The sequence below is a fragment of the Hibiscus syriacus genome, unplaced genomic scaffold (genome assembly GCF_006381635.1).
Source record: "Hibiscus syriacus cultivar Baekdansim isolate YM2019G1 unplaced genomic scaffold, ASM638163v2 tig00012104_pilon, whole genome shotgun sequence".
Lineage (NCBI taxonomy): Eukaryota > Viridiplantae > Streptophyta > Magnoliopsida > Malvales > Malvaceae > Hibiscus > Hibiscus syriacus.
The window spans coordinates 224,845-241,146 of record NW_024062265.1 but is presented as its reverse complement, the minus strand read 5'-3'; the positions used below and the strand labels follow the sequence as shown (position 1 = coordinate 241,146).

General features: G+C 36.4%; 3 protein-coding genes and 1 pseudogene across 4 annotated transcripts; 1 reads left to right on the top strand and 3 right to left on the bottom strand.

Moving 5' to 3' along the window:
• Positions 1–569: 569 nt before the first annotated feature.
• Positions 570–4,794, top strand: LOC120205092 (serine/threonine-protein kinase AtPK2/AtPK19-like). 2 transcript variants are annotated; one of them, XM_039205029.1, is made up of 8 exons: positions 570–623; positions 2,110–3,054; positions 3,245–3,327; positions 3,420–3,558; positions 3,787–3,960; positions 4,092–4,199; positions 4,309–4,718; positions 4,756–4,794. In XM_039205029.1, the coding sequence occupies exons 2-7, from the start codon at positions 2,374–2,376 to the stop codon at positions 4,600–4,602; spliced, it is 1,479 nt and encodes a 492-aa protein (XP_039060960.1). In that variant the 5' UTR covers positions 570–623; positions 2,110–2,373; the 3' UTR covers positions 4,603–4,718; positions 4,756–4,794. The 2 variants fall into 2 exon arrangements, with proteins under 2 accessions (XP_039060960.1, XP_039060961.1); XM_039205030.1 differs by having other exon boundaries at positions 571–623; positions 3,420–3,540.
• A 957-nt stretch (positions 4,795–5,751) lies between these two features.
• Positions 5,752–7,262, bottom strand: LOC120205095 (thioredoxin H4-1-like). The gene is made up of 5 exons (XM_039205032.1): positions 7,215–7,262; positions 6,776–6,889; positions 6,218–6,370; positions 6,010–6,132; positions 5,752–5,905 (listed from the first exon to the last, which is right to left on the bottom strand). Exons 2-5 carry the CDS (start codon positions 6,797–6,799, stop codon positions 5,765–5,767), a joined length of 441 nt encoding a protein of 146 aa, XP_039060963.1. The 5' UTR covers positions 6,800–6,889; positions 7,215–7,262; the 3' UTR covers positions 5,752–5,764.
• A 458-nt stretch (positions 7,263–7,720) lies between these two features.
• On the bottom strand, positions 7,721–9,899 carry LOC120205091 (annotated as a pseudogene).
• Positions 9,900–13,256: 3,357 nt separating this feature from the next.
• On the bottom strand, positions 13,257–13,847 carry LOC120205055. The gene is made up of 2 exons (XM_039205000.1): positions 13,683–13,847; positions 13,257–13,526 (listed from the first exon to the last, which is right to left on the bottom strand). The coding sequence occupies exons 1-2, from the start codon at positions 13,845–13,847 to the stop codon at positions 13,257–13,259; spliced, it is 435 nt and encodes a 144-aa protein (XP_039060931.1).
• Positions 13,848–16,302: the final 2,455 nt, after the last annotated feature.

Here is a 16,302-nt window from a genome sequence, read left to right as displayed (position 1 = left end):
TTGAGAAAAAAATTTAGATAATAAAACGTGTTAAAACTGATAGTTTAAGTACTAAATATAAAATTTATCTTCAAAATAATTATTATGTCATTAATTAATTTTAGGGTAAATCACGAGTTTAACACCGAAACTATTATTTTTGACGCATTTTAGTACCTAAACTTTTAATTTTTTAAAACCATACTTAAAGTTTAGTTTTTGTTTCATTTTAGTATCTCAATTCAAAATTTAACATTACGTTTTTGAAAAAAATAAAAATTTAAGTACTAAAATGACCAAAATTAATAATGTAGGCACTAACGTATTAAAATTTTAACGATAAAAATATTAAAATGAAACAAAAATGAAATTGAGTTTTGAAAAAATTAAAAGTTAAAATGCGTAGTTTAACCTTCAACATGGATGGAATATGCCTATATTCCACAACCCACAGCCGCATGCATATATTACTCAGACTTTATATTTTTCTTACACCAACCACTAGAAAACTGCCACGTAATGGAATAGATCAGAAATCCAATCGAATCAGTTTTCATTCTACTACATAAACGGCACCTTTCTCTTCAAAGTTTCCCCTTTTATTCGTCAGGAAGAGAAGCCTTCTCCTCTGCACTCGACTAAAGGTCTCTTCTTTATATCTTCGTCTCTTATTTTACTTACTTCTCTCTCTCTCTTATTCTCAGTATGCTTTGTTTTTGTTTTGGTTTTGGTTTGGAAATCAAATTTCGATTCGACTGTAATTTGTTTTCTGATTTGTCATTTCAATCGCCGTTTCTTTATATAAATCTTGTTTTTATGAAATTATTGTAGATAGTAATGCCTTTTCTTTTTCTAGACAAAATACTGGTCTTCAAGGTGCTCAGATCTAGGTCTGTTTTCGTTATCTTCCCCCTTGTTGTTGCATGTTGAATCTATTGTGTGGGTTAGGCTGGTTTTGAATCCGATCTTTCTGGGTCGGGTTAATTTGGTTTTGTGAATTTTTTGTACAATTTCGGTTTGCTTTTTTCTGTTGCTTCCGGTCATATTCGAGTTCAATTGGCCGGGTTAGGATTTTAAACTATCACTCTTGTTCCGATTTAGTACCTAAACTTTTAATTTTTCCAAAACCATACCTAGTGATTACTTTTTGCTTCATTTTAGTATCCGCTGTTCAAAATTTAGTTACTAAAATGAAACAAAAAGTTAACAGGGGTACTAAAATAAAACAAAAAGTCAACGACGGTATTAAAATGAAACAAAAAGTGAATGTTAGGTATGGTTTTGAAAAAATTGAAAGTTTAGGTAAAATGGAACAAAAATGGTAGTTTAGGTCCTACATTTTGTTATAAAATCACGTTGGGTCGGGTTTGATTTTGGATTTTTGGGTTCGGGACAGTCTAATTATAGATGACTTTGTTATTTTGATTTTTAATGTTACTGAGGTAGATAACCTGAGTAAAGCAGAGTTTTGTTGTTCTGCGTAACTTTTAATTTAGAGCTTTGCGTTGACTTGAATATTAATCTCAATCAAATAGGGAAAATATGCTTTGGTGCATGCGAACCATGATTGTTAGGTGAAAAGGTATCTTATGAATCTGATTGTTAGGTGAAAAGGTATCTTGTGAATCTGAAAAAATTGAGTATTATAATTGATAGAAGTGAATATTTAAGAAGATGCTTTCACAATGTATGCAATTATCGAAGTGAATTTTACTTGATTTGTATTTGCACTTGTAACATGAAGTTGAATAATGGGGACATAGTAGAAATATTCAATTATTTTAGTTGGTCAGGTTTCATTATCAGTTTTAAAACCCAAAAACCGAAGGGGCTGAACGATTGTCGGAGAAAGGTGTGGTACTGCATCAGATATAAGCTCGTTCGTATTGTTGCAGTGTCTAGAGTGTTGCAACATAATAGGCATTGTAGCTAGTTTGCTTCGAGTATTGACTACTTGACTCCTCTTTGCAAGCTGTTATAAGACACAATTGAGGGTTCTTCTTCATCTTTAAATCGAACAAACCTTCCTCTTATGCATTAGTGCATCCCCGCCCATTCGCATTATGTTAAGATGAGTAGTACGACTTTAATGTTTAGCTGGAACTGACTTTGTATTTCCTTGTGCTACAGCTTTGTTATTCAGATGTTAATGAATTCAAGAAGCACTGTAGCATCCACAGTTTCCTGCAAATCGGGAAACAAGAACGATTTTCTCTTCTGGATTTTGGCTTGCTTGCTTCCAAGTTTCCTGGGAACCCTTGTTACATACGTTAACTTTCAGCTCTTTAAGGCCATTGTACGCAGTCCCTCTTCATCTATTCGTGTCTTGGAATATTTACAACTATAGCCTCAAAGCCTATTTGAAGCAATTTGCCCCATTCCTTTAAAAGCAACATGGTTTCCTCTCGCTTATCTAGTTTTAATGGGTCCTGCATGCATAAAGGCTTCCAGAATCAGTTCCTTTTTCCTAAGGGACAACCTGATACCCCAACCCCTGATCCTCTTGAGTTTGATTTCTCTGATGTCTTTGGACCTTCTCCAGTTCAGGGATCAATGGAAATAAGCACAGAGAATCATAAAAATTTGATTGTTGCGACTGAATCAAATGAACTGCTTTATGATGATCCGGCTGTCATCTGGAGCCGCTCCCACTCCTTGGTTGGCCCCTCATCTTATGTTAGCCAGTCATTGAATCTTAGCAAACTTACGTTACGTGAAATTGGGGATTCCTTGGAAATTGTAGAAGGAGTTAGGGATGAGGCTCAAAACGAGCTTGGGAAACCATTGATCGATGATGTTATTTCAGAGAATTCTCATGGTCACGTAGACAGTCATCCCTTGGAACAGCATCTTGTCGGACTCAAAGATTTTGAAGTTCTAAAGGTTGTTGGCCAAGGTGCATTTGGAAAAGTTTATCAAGTAAGGAGGACCGATACGTCAGACATATATGCAATGAAGGTCATGCGCAAGGATAAGATTATGGAGAGAAATCATGCTGAATACATGAAATCCGAGAGGAATATATTAACCAAAGTGGATCACCCCTTTGTTGTGCAGCTCAGATACTCATTCCAAGTAACAATATTCTAGTTGTATAATATTTTGATGTTTCTCTTTTCTTTGTTCCCCTATGGTATTCACATACTTAAATGGTGCCATGCTAGTAGAATAGGATGGCCTACTGTGTCGAATATTTCGGCATCCAATTTTTTTTACACTGATGATTAGTATTAATACCAATTTATTTGTTTATCATTTCCTGCAGACCAAATATAGGCTGTACCTTGTGCTCGACTTTGTTAATGGGGGGCACCTTTTCTTCCAGCTTTATCGCCAGGGCTTGTTCAGGTACGTCTTAGTAAGCTTGCTTTTTTTTTTTGTATTTGTCTTTATGATACAAGTTTTTGAAGGGGACCAACATTTTGCATTTCCTTCTCTAGGGAAGATTTGGCTCGCATATATACTGCAGAGATTGTATCAGCTGTTTCTCATCTCCATGAAAATGGCATAATGCACAGGGATCTCAAACCTGAAAATATTCTTCTGGACGCAGATGGACATGTAAGTGTGCAAAATGCTGTTCATGGGTGCAAAAGTTGTATTTCATGCTTATTCCAGAATTCCAGGTTTTCGAAGCTGAAAGTATGCTGAAAATATTTCTTGTCACCTGGTGGTTGGTTTTGTGGCTGTCACAACCTATATGATTGCATGATTGATCAACTGTGTGCATTGTTGGCTCATGTTAACATTGCATTGATTGATTTCTAAACTATTTTATGGTTGCCGGTGCTACCTGTATGATGCCAGGTTATGCTGACTGATTTTGGCCTAGCAAAGGAATTTGACGAAAATACAAGATCCAATTCCTTGTGTGGAACTTTAGAGTATATGTCACCTGAAATTGTTCTTGGCAAAGGCCACGACAAGGCTGCTGATTGGTGGAGTGTGGGAATTCTACTGTATGAAATGCTTACTGGGAAGGTTGGTATTTGTGACTCAAGATCTCGATCTGTTTTTATGTCGACTAAAAGTTCAGGGTGTTAGTGTCAGCGCTTCTCATCCATTGCTTTGTCATGCTAGCGTACTCTCATTTATTTTTTACCATTTTGCAGCCACCCTTTTGTGGTGGAAACAGACAGAAGATCCAGGATAAAATCATAAAGGAAAAGATAAAGCTGCCGGCATTTTTGTCGAGTGAAGCACACTCGATCCTCAAAGGGGTAAACTCACTTTCTTTCGGTTTGCATTTTCCTTGCCTTGATAACAAATCATACTCTAGGTTGGTTCTGCAAATAATGAAATTTAATGGAATTCTGTTATTTCCTTCAGCTGCTGCAGAAAGAAGCAAGCAAGCGTCTCGGCAGTGGACAAGGTGGTAGCAATGAGATCAAACGACACAAGTGGTTCAAGTCCATCAACTGGAAGAAACTAGAAGCTAGAGAGATAAGGCCAAGTTTTCTCCCTGAAGTTGCAGGGAACCAATGTGTTGCAAATTTCGAGGAGTGCTGGACTAACATGCCAGTTCATGACTCTCCGGTTGATAGCCCGACTTTCGGGGAGAATCCGTTTAAGGGGTTCACATATGTGAGGCCTGCGGCCTCATTTCTTAATAGAAATGCTTGAAATCGACTGCAGAGATTCCCGCTCGCCTAAGATGACTGTTACACCAGCAGCAGGCTTCCTATTCCATCTTTAAGTTTGATGTTTGTCGAAATTGTCAATTATGAACTTGTATGTTTTTGTCTGTTCTGTCTTGTTTCTCTAATGAAAACATTGCTATCTGCTCTTTTAAACATGTTTGTTTAGAAGACACCTCGGGGTGTAAATGAACCGAGTTTGCTTGAATAAAGTTGTATTTGCTTTTATTTATTTTTGAATGTGTTTGTGATCGGTTTGTGTTTATTTAAATTTTCAGTATCATGTTTGTGTTCGTTTATTTATTTTTGAAGGTGTTTGTGTTTAATGTTCATGAATATATTCATTTAACGTTTGTTAACATTTTTGTTTAATATTTGCGAACATGTTTATTTATTATTAGCTGACCTTATTTCCATATATAATGGGGTAAAGGGGAGGTAGGATAGTAGGTTGCCCTCAACGTCAGGTTGAGAGCAATTTCCGTAGGAGACCTCCAGCAATTAGAATTATGAATTGTCTACCATGGGACTCGATCCCACGAACATGTTTATTTATCGTTGGTTTAATGTTTAGTAGCAAAGCTCTGTTCTGTCAAAGAAAACTGGTGAAATTACACCACTAGTGCTTAAGTTCCTTACGCTTTGCAATTTTGAATTATAAAATTCATTTTGTGTTCAGTTTAATTTCTATGATCACCGATATCTAAAATGTGAAAAAATAAAAAGAATCAAGTAAATGAGTTTATAAACAAGTCTATTAACGAACTTGTGAATGAGTAAATAAATAAATTTGTTCGAGAAAATTAATCAACTGTACACACTTATATTCGTGCGTACGTTTATTAAATGAAAATAAAAGTTTTGTTCGAACTCATTTATTTACCTTAATAAACAGTTGGTCGAATGTTTTATTCATTTATATCCCCTAAAGAATTTCAACTACAAAACACAAGCATCCCTCAAACAAACACCTATTAGCATTAGCATAATCCGAAATTTCAAACAAAATTTGCAGCATTTTAATTTCATCTTTTCCATTTCTAAAACAGCTATCAAAACACTGTTAAAAGCTAGAGAAGAAACACTTGCGCTGAGAATTTGCTTTAAAAAAAAGACAACTCCATTGTTGTGTTTTATGGAAAATGCTGTCAAAACTTGCAGGCAGCAACCGCTGCTATCTTCTTCTTGAGTTCTACCTTGTCGGCACCCACAAACTTGTCCACTTGCCTTCCTTCTTTAATAAAAATGAATGTTGGCGTTGCACTTATCTCCCATGAATTACTGAATTCCTATATATATATATATATATATATATATGAAACAGTACCATATGAACTCTTCAATAATCATTTCCTGCAATATGTTTAAAAAGAGTACCCTTTTTTTAGCTTACCGCAAGTGCATCGACATCGACGGTTAGGAACACGAGGGAAGTATATTTATCCGCGAGTTCGCTGTAGACTGGTGATATTGATTTACAAGGAGCTGACCATGGTGCACTGAAATTCGCAACGAGCTGTACGAACGTATGAAGGCAATGAGGAACACGAAATGAAGGATACTCGATGTGTATAGAATGACAACAATGTGAAGGGGCTTACTGTCTTTCTGTCTCTGGTTGCCTCCGTTAGACTTTCCTCCCAGCTCTGTATGGTTGTTATATGGTGAATGTTCTTGCTCACAGGTTCGGGACCCGGTGCCTTCTTTTGTTTACCCTTCTTGTTTCTTTTAGGACACTTGAAGAACAGCAAGAACTGTGCACCACAAGTGATTTAAGACAGATTATGGTATGTGAATATATATATATATACACAGACGCATTCGTATATATGCACTGTATTTTATCATCAACAATCATATGAAGCATGATCTAACAGTTTTAACAGCAATTAGATAAAGAAATATACAGGTGAGCACACTATTTGAAACAATGCCTTTATGAAATCAAAGGCATTCCTGTCACCTGCAGGCCCTTTGGCAACGGTTGCAGGGCACACTTGACAGGATCAATCCAATTGGGGAACTCGGGATTGTTTGAAATATATAACACGGTGCTTATGTTGTTAAACGGAAGGAATTATGTGTACGAGAAATGATCAGCAGCCATAGTTTCATAACATGTTATGAATCATGAATGAGCACACTGCACCAGAAGCTACACGAAAAGCATTGCTTTTCGGCATTGTACACGGTTGTTTTAAAAAGGACTAACCTTGCTCCAACACTGTCCCATTTTCCCAGCTGGCCCTTATCGACGAAGTTGCAGCAGGCCTCTACGGATACGATGAATATCAGTTCATATGACTCGAAAAGGAGGTAACGAATCCTGCATCTAAGAACATCATTCTTAATTTCAAAGATCAAAGATCCTTCAATCTCTGCATATATTTCTGCATAAAAAATTATGTGTTTCGGTTGTTCTACCTATCTCTTTTTCTCATAGGATACCAATGGAAATGGTAGCTGTTTATCCTTTTCATTTCAGGTCCATTCTCCAATGGTGGAAATTTAAGGATACCGATGGAACGAAATATGACCGAATCGACTAAATTTATCATTGTATGAAGAATCAATTGAAAAAGGAAGAAAAACATTTACCTTGGGGTCCTATTGGGATTTTGATGTCCTTTGGAATCAAACCATTTTGAATAAAACCATGTGATTACGACCATCCATGCCAAAAATAGAAAAGAGAGAGGAAAAAGGTCGAAGAAATTGAAGGTGGACGAAAACAACGATGATCATATGATGAGAACAGAGAATATAGGATTTTGAGATGATCATATGATCATATGATGAGAACAGAGAATATAGGATTTTGAGATGATCATATGAGTTTGTTAGTTATTATCGTTAGTTATATTTAAAATCCTTTATAACTAACTAACGAGCTAAATTTGGCATGATGTTACAAATATGTCCATTGGACATCAGATACATTGATGATAGCTTGCGAATCAAGGAACATGTATATTTCAGAAATGTATTTTCCGAGCAAAATGTAGAAACGGAATCTTATTGTCCCAATGGTTTTCTAGACAAGCAACCTTAAGGACTAGACAATTTAACATTTGATATTCGAAAGAGAACAGTTTTTTCCCCGCTGCAAATCATGGTGTTTGGATGTTCGATTCGGCCTCCGGGGATGTCCGGATCTTGGATTCTGATTGTCGAACGTCTTCAATCATTCTAACTGTTTCATCTATCGTTGGACGCATATAGGGTGTTTTCACCACGCATGCTAGTCCAATCTGAAGCATCTGCACCATTTCTTCTTGGAAAGTTTGGTATCTCAGAAGCTTCACGTCGAAGACTTCGGCAGTCCATTCCTCCCTCACGACGGAACAGACCCATCTCCGAAGATCGACCACGTCATCATGCCCTGATTGCTGGAGGGTAGCTTTTTCTGTCAACATTTCGAGGAGGAGCACACCGAAGCTGTAGACATCGGATTTTTAGTTATCTTGCGTGTTTCAATCACCTCTGGAGCACGGTATCCGACAATGTGAGACATGGTCGTAGAAGCGTTGATTAGGGGGGCCAAGCCAACATTGGAAACACAAGCCTTGAGTTCATCAGTGAGAAGGACATTTGAGGACTTGATGTTGCCATGGGTGAATTTACCGCCACCCTCCGTATGAATGTTTGCAATCCCTCCAGCAGTCCCGGCGGCAATCTTCATTCTCGATTCCAAGTCCAATGGTGTCCTTCCGGAATTCCTATTTCCTACCATTGTTGGACACAGATAAATAAGCCTAAAAATGTAAACAAATTCACATACCAATATGATGTTAATAGGTTCAATATGATGTTAATGGAGATTCGAGAATGATGTTGGAGATAAGCATACCGTGCAAAAGTGCAAACAAGCTACCGGCAGGCATGAAATTGTAAATCAACAGCTTCTCATCCTTCGAATAGTAATAAGCACGAAGCGGTACGACGTTCGGATGTCGCCCGACCCTCTCGACGAGTTCCATTTGCTGCTCAAACTCCTTTTTACCAGCTACAACTTCCTTCAATCTTTTCACCACCACTTGTGTCCCTTCCTCCAAAGCATCTTTATATGTGGTTCCGTAACTCCCCTTACCGAGAACTTCAGCCGAAGCCTTCAACAAGTCCTTGAGATCGAAGTTGTACGAGCATCCTTCGAAGAAGAACAATTTGTTCTTTTCGGCTTCTTGTACTCCGCTTCTGAAATCGATAGGCTTCTCATTCTTTCCAACTCCAGAGAATTTGCTCTTCAGCATTTCACTGCTCCCACTATCTTTCCTCTTCAAACAGCATATAAAGAGCAGTACAAGCAGTAGGAACACAAATGCTAAGCCGCCAACCACAATTGCAATGATAGAACCGGCACCGAGTTTGTTTTTCGATGTAGCATGTCGGTGGAGAAAACTATCGGCGGGCTCAAAAAGTACGACGGAGAAGGGAAAGGTGAAGAGGAGACTCTGGAGCAAGGCTTTAGAGGCGAACCGCATAACAACGGATTCCCGATCAATGCAGAAGGGAATCTTGTGAGTGAACTTGGAACGGAGCCACTCAAGTTATTATAGCTGAAATTCAAAACTTTGAGCCTCGGGAGATCGAGATTCGGGATGGATCCCGATATTGAGTTGTAGGAAAAATCAGCAACTTTCAAGCTCGAGGAAAGTGACGTGGGGAACAAGACACCGGGCAAGTTGTTGTGTTGGAGGAACAGAAGCTGAAGTGAAGAAATGGAAAGGATATCAGAAGGAAGGCTTCCATCGATGCCGTTCGACCGAAGGCTGAGGACCCTCGGAGCATTAAGCTTGCCGATAGTATTGGCTGGTATGGTGCCATAAAGTCCTATACCAGGAAGCCGAATGGCAATCACACTGGTCCCATTCGTATCACAAGTTACACCAACCCAAGCCATGGAAACCAGGGTCATAGCATTCCAGTTCAGTTTCCGAACATGTCGAACCGCACCGGCGAACCCAAGGAGAGCTCGCCTGTCGGAATTCAGATCAGCCACAACACGAAGAAACTTATGCAGAGACAATAACACAAGCAAAAGGAAAGCAACCAAGTGATGGAACTTCATCAAATTTTCGAGTATAATCTCTGCTACTTCTCCTCCTGGTTTCACCTACAGAACACGATGCAACATAGTTTGATCAGAGCAGGCTCATGGTCTAATGCAAGCATCACTTCAACTTAAAGGTGTTCAAAAGCAAAATTCTCAAGAAAGAACAATTAAGTTGGGCCAAATTAAAAGCATCTACAGGTTAAAAAGATGTAAAAAACAATGGGGTCTTCCAAATTTTCAAAAGCAAATTGGTAGGGAAGAAGAATCCAAGGGAGCAAAAGCAAGATCATAAAGAAAAAATGCAGAAATTGCAAGCTTTTTTCTTTGTTACACTGCATTGAAATAAAGCAACCCTCTTTAGCTCTTAGGCAATATAGTTGTCACCTACTTATGCAGTAGCTCTCATTATGTTAATGCTATATATATATATATATAATTTCATGGACTATATAGGGAGTAAATTTCTGCTGGGGGGCACAAGTGAAATAAAAACTGGGACAAGCAAGCTTACCAGTGGGAATAAAACATTAGCTTTATAATAATCAACAATGCTTTTAGCTGTTTGATGAGCCAATTCCTAATTTTTTGGTCCATCGGAACCTCCAACAATCGAAAATTATTATTTTTTTTGGTAAAAGGCATCAGGGTCCCTGTACTTTTAGAAAAAAACCAATGTCGTCCTATTATTTTTTTCTCAATGTGGCCCTTCAACTTAGAAAACAAACCCAATGTAACCCTTTGACCAACATTTTTCGTCGTTTACCGTTATAGTATTGGCATGTCATTTCATGATGCTGACGTGACAGTCCATGGTGCTAACATGACATTCCATTTGCCATGTTTAAGTTATCAATGTAGTCAATCTACGATTTCATCTATTACATTAATATGTCACTCTGGACTACCATGTTAGCACTGTAGATTGTCATATTAACATCGTAACGGCCAACGATAGAAATACGTTGGTCAAAGGGCCACATTAAGTTTATTTTCTAAGTTAGAGAGCCTCATTGAGAGAAAAAAATAATACGAGAGCTATATTGGGTTTTTTTTAAAAGTACAAAGACCTATAATACATTTTTGCCTTATTTTTCAAAATGTCTCGAGTTGTTTCTCTCAACTCTACAAAGGATCCGAAAAGTGTCTCAGACCCATTGAAGGGTCTGAAGAGTTGGAGGACTGAATTGGAAACTAGGAGGAACAATTTTGTCAATTTTCCAATCAGTCCTCCAAGTCTCCAATATCACCGATTCAATCCTCCAACTCTTCGGACCCTTCAATCGGAGAAGAATTTGGTGCTTAGCTAGCAGCTCTAAATCTAAGTTACCTGCGGTGTCGTTTTACTAAGCTTTTGAGATGATATCTTCCAGGTTGCTAGATGCAGTGGACTGGGCAGCAAACATGAACAATAAGAGGTCTTGAGTTGAGAATATATAGGGATTAAATATGAGAATAATCCTGTACATGATGCAAATGTATATCCATGAAAAGACATGGTATAACTTCGGTTTTAGTCCCTATAGCATCTGGGAATTTGAAATTTAATCCCTCCACTTCAGTTTCGCCATAATTTGTTACTTTTATAAAGTTATTGGTATGTCCAAACTGATAACACTGTTAGTTTTTACAGTTGATGTGATGATATGGTTTTTATTTTATTTTTCAGTTCTACAAACAGAGTCGCATGTTGAATAATAATACATTTACTTAAGAATCACTTTTGTCCGTAGTCAATCCAATTTTTCATTTTCGTCTCTCCGTAATTTTCACATCAATTTAGCCTTCAAAATTATTTAATTACATCATCCTATACCTTACACCGTATTGTTTAATTGCATCATCCTATGCCTTGCACCATAACTTAAACCCAAAACATTAACCCTTAAACTCTAAACAGTAACTTAAAACCCTCAACAACATCAAATATTTTAAGCATTGATGTAATTAAACAACTTTGAGAGTTAAATTGATGCGAAAATACTATAGGGACGAAAATGATAAATTGGATCTAATACAGGGAGAAAAGTGACCCTTAAGCCTAATAAGTTTATAAGTAAAATAACTCTAAGTTCCCTCTCAAATTTTAAATTGGCAAATTGGTCCCTCTCATAAAAGAGGAGCAATTAAGTCATTGTTAATTTTGAAAGCCAACAATAGAAGATAATTAATCAATATTTGCATTTTTTTTTGTCTTTAATTACATATTTTTAAAATTGAAGGACTGAATTGTTCCTGATGAACTGAAAACACAAAGGAGAGTTTATTATGATTAAGGCTTGGACCTTTGATTTAACTTTGGTAATCAACAACAAATGAGCCTAATAATTCAATAAGACCCTCCTTGCTTTCACGTGGTACAAGTCCTTTTACTATCTTTGTTTGTCTGATCGGTACTCGAAAATCCGACTCGATTAATATACGATCAAGTTTAATCCAATCCAATTTGATCATAAAAGGTTAATAACAAAACTTGCTTAACTCGAATTCAAAAATGGTTCTATGCAAGTAACCCGAAATGTTTCGAATAAAGAATCGAAACATTCCCGACTCGAAAAACCCACTTGGCAAATCCAAATGAGCTTGAACCCTAAACAACTTAAGCACAAATCGACCTAAACCACAAAACTCAAACAAGTTAGCCTACATTTACCTAATAAAACTCGATCTGATCATAAAAAGTCGACGACCCAAATCCGTAAGCTCAAACCCTAAAATACGCGACCTAGGAACGACCGAAACAAGTAACGGGAAATGTCTCGACTTAGGAAACCCGGCCGAAAACGCCTCGAGCTACCTGAGTTCTAGACAACAAAAACTCAAGATGATCCAAAAATTTTAAAACTCGAATCGATCTTACACGAAACCAACCCAACCTCTCCCACAGATCTAGAGTATAAGCGGGTGGCAAATTTTTGCAGCTGCCTTGCTCTAGGGGGAAGGTGGATGTGAACAAGAGGTCCTTGTGGCTAGGAGTCATTGTCTTATCCAAATGCCATTTACCTGTAAGAAACATTCAAATTTAAGACTGAGATTGACCCAAACATTGGGGCCAGTTGCAGAGGGTAGTTAAGCGTTAACACAACCAGATATTTAATAAACCGTGTTTATGTAACATCGAATACATCATTGGCCATAGGCTGTGCTGGTAGTGACTGAATTCGGAACAATTTATTGCTGATCGCTTTCGGTCTCTTTAGTAGGAAAATATCTGCATCCATAGGCTGTTTTGGTAGTGATAGACTCAACCAGTGGTTGCGCGCCGCCAGGCCTGGCCACAGCTCGATCCTAACGATTTTCATGTTCGGGTCCAAATTTGGTATGATTCGTACAACTGTGTTTTTATTGTTCATATATATTATGCAGAGTACTTTGAAGGTAAGGTTTATTTGTTTCAAGCACGGCCATTTATCTGCAATGCTTGAAATATTTGGTGACAACAGCCACCACTCACATACGGTATATCATGCCAGGTCGATCCTAGTCAATTCGATTTATCCAGCATTACCGAACCTTGAGAAAAACCTTCACTAAACTTCAGTAAACAAAAGAAGAAGAAAGTAGGGGCGAGAACAAAACCTAGCTAGCAATCATCGATCGGTGGCTTTTTCGAGCTTATCGGTTTCTTCCCTGTGCTTTCTTTCAGCCTCTTGAACTTCTCGTTTGGCCTCCTCCTCTTCCTCTATTTGGTCGAGATCATCGAATTCTTTGGTTGCTGCCATTGCTCTCACTACGGGATCTCTCAGCTCGGAAATTAATCCACCCCCAACCTTGTACTCGTCTTCATCGCCAGTCAAGAATAGCCGCTGATCAGTTCCCAATGCCGTGGGAATGTCTACTGCTAATAGTTTCATATCATACTGCGAGCAAAGATAACAAATGCTCATTCAAGAATAGCTAATGGTGTGTGTTTGGGTGCGCGTATAATAAAATACGTATTCGGCGATTCACACTCTTCAATCATCCAAGGGATATATAGATATAATTGAATATTTAAGGATGTGGAATGTTAAAACAGCTTGTGGTTTCGGTTTCGAACGCTGACTCCTAAGCTTAGGCTTGGAGTTCTTCAGCATAAGTCCGCCTCCAGACATCACATAAGCTCTGAAATCAGTTCCAGCAAGAGGTGCACCCATAACCTCAAGAATCCCAGCAGCTGTATTAAGCCTCCTCATCGCCATTCTATAAACTTTATCAGGATTTATCGTTAATCTTGACCGGATATACAATCCCTGAACATAACAAAACGAGTAAGATGGCATCATTCTCAAATAAAATGCCTCGCAAATCCATGCAAAGCAAGATATCCATGAATTCCAACACCAAACACGGGGAATTTCGAAGAAGGAACATTTACTTTTAGCAGAGTATAGCTATGCATTTTTGTGACATGAGAAGTTCATACTATTATTGCTGGTAACTCCAAAGTCCAAATGCAGTGTTATGTCATGAGAAGTTATAAAACTCTTCTTAAGAGTCATTTATTCAAACTTATCGAATTACAGTTCATACATACAAAGTTTATACCTCTTACCAGAAATCGCTATGGCCTGAACAATTTGGCATGCACGAATCCAATCAGGAAACACTAGCTAGCTATCCAATTCAGCAAGACTGACAAAACCATATATTCATGTAAGTAGGAAATCACATTCTAATTTCCTTTCCTAGTACCAGACTGATCCGTATTAACAGTAGCATTGTGTATACACATTCATTGAAGAATGTATGAGCAACTCACTCAGAATCAAACAAAACTCTCTCCCTCTCTATATATTAGGGAACAAACAAAACAACCCCTTCATATAAGTAGGAGGTCACATTCTAATTTTCGTTCCTAGCTCCAGACTGATTCGCCTTCATCGTAACATTTGTGTAGAAATGTACACATCATTATTATTGGTGTGACATATGACATATCATCACTTTGAATGACATGACATATGATATTTCATTATTTTAGGTGACGTGATACATGACACATTATCGCTTTGTTGACATAACATATGACATATAAACGATTAAACATATGTAGAAATGTCACATTATACATGTGTTGAGCATTAATCAATTATTATAATTTTCATCGAACATAAACTATTTTGATCAAAATTAAAACGTTAAAGATTAAAATATTTTTAAAAAATATAAAACCCAAATAAACATTTTAAAAACATTAAAAATCAATTTTATCATTATACTTGCCCAATATCAAATAAGCTTCATCACGAAATAATAATATTAAGGTCAATAAAATAGTGTTTACCTAACGCACATTCTTACACATATGCAGACCCAAATTCACATAAACTGGATTAAACATAAGAAAGATATAAAACAAAAAAAAATTATACTAAAAGCTTAAGGGTATAATTTTTTTTAAAAAAATATTAAAATTATTAATATAAAAGATAAAAAATATTTAGACTAAAGAAAAATTTAAAATATTACCAAGAGGATTAGTTCAAGTGGTAAACATCTTGATATAACTTAAGTAAGGGATCATGTTCGAGTCTTTGTGTATGCAAAAAATTTAAAAATTGACAGTATTATGAACTGAACGTTAACATGTTGATTGTGATATGATAAAATATAATCATAAAATCTCAAACGATTATCGTATTCAATTATCATGTTAACGTCATACTTAGACAACCATCAATTTTTTAACATAAAAGGAAGATTTTAGAACATAATGAATAAGCAGTTGACATTTTTATAATTTTTAATAGTCGATGGACTTAACAAAGTAACATTATATAATTTAAAGAATATTTTATAACTTTTAATAGTTGAGTGGCTTAATAAAGTAATATTATATAGTCGGAGGACCATTATATACTTTCCCCTTTATTTTATTGAAATTCAACATTAATTAATATTATTGATTTTTCTGAAGTTATTAGTTCCCATTCAATATCCATGGCTGCGTTGGACCAGGCCCGCGGATCTAGAAGGTTATCCCGAGGTGTCTTTTTCCCCTTAAAAAGTATTAATTCGGAAAATATCCTCAAACTATGAGAAAATTTTAAATTAGTTACTACATTTTAAAAAAATTCAATTGAATTCTTAAAATAAACTATCATTTTAGTTATATCTTTTATCAGTATGATAGTCAAATTTAACCTAAAGTATCAGTTTTTTAGTAGTTTGTGATGATCCTATCTTATTTAGAATTTTTTAATCAATTAATAATGTATCATTCTCTGCTGATGCAACCACTCGAACTCATAATCTCTAGGAAGAATATCCATAATTTTAATCACTGAAATAACTTAATAAATTCAACTTAAATATTGGTTTGAATTTAATATCAGTTTTAAAATATGTTTTGATGATAAAATATTTTCTTTCAATTGTCATGGTTTTACTTTTCAATTATTTCAGGAGATTATTTAAGTGGCGTTTGGTTCGCAGAAAATATAATTACCAAGGGGAATGATCTTTTCTGAAATTATATTTTTATGTTTGGTTCACGAGAAATATCATTACCAGGTAATAATTTATTATCAATGAGACAGATGAGCTAAATTGATAAATTAAAAATGTTAGATGGATTACCATATCAGCATCGTGAAGGTCAAACAACAAAAAACGTTGGTCAAAATGTCATATTAAGTTTGTTTTATGAGTTGA

What these genes read in the sequence shown, in the direction of transcription:
- LOC120205092 (XM_039205029.1), top strand. Translation starts at nt 2,374, where the DNA reads ATGGTTTCCTCTCGCTTATCTAGTTTTAATGGGTCCTGCATGCATAAA. An exon ending in TATCGCCAGGGCTTGTTCAG is followed by an intron (nt 3,328 to 3,419) that starts GTACGTCTTAGT and finishes TTCCTTCTCTAG; the next exon opens with GGAAGATTTGGCTCGCATAT. An exon ending in CACACTCGATCCTCAAAGGG is followed by an intron (nt 4,200 to 4,308) that starts GTAAACTCACTT and finishes TATTTCCTTCAG; the next exon opens with CTGCTGCAGAAAGAAGCAAG.
- LOC120205095 (XM_039205032.1), bottom strand. Translation starts at nt 6,799, where the DNA reads ATGCCGAAAAGCAATGCTTTTCGT. An exon ending in CAACCAGAGACAGAAAGACA is followed by an intron (nt 6,133 to 6,217) that starts GTAAGCCCCTTC and finishes ACGTTCGTACAG; the next exon opens with CTCGTTGCGAATTTCAGTGC. An exon ending in TCGATGTCGATGCACTTGCG is followed by an intron (nt 5,906 to 6,009) that starts GTAAGCTAAAAA and finishes ATATATATATAG; the next exon opens with GAATTCAGTAATTCATGGGA.
- LOC120205055 (XM_039205000.1), bottom strand. Translation starts at nt 13,847, where the DNA reads ATGGCGATGAGGAGGCTTAATACAGCTGCTGGGATTCTTGAGGTTATG. An exon ending in CGAAACCGAAACCACAAGCT is followed by an intron (nt 13,527 to 13,682) that starts GTTTTAACATTC and finishes CTTTGCTCGCAG; the next exon opens with TATGATATGAAACTATTAGC.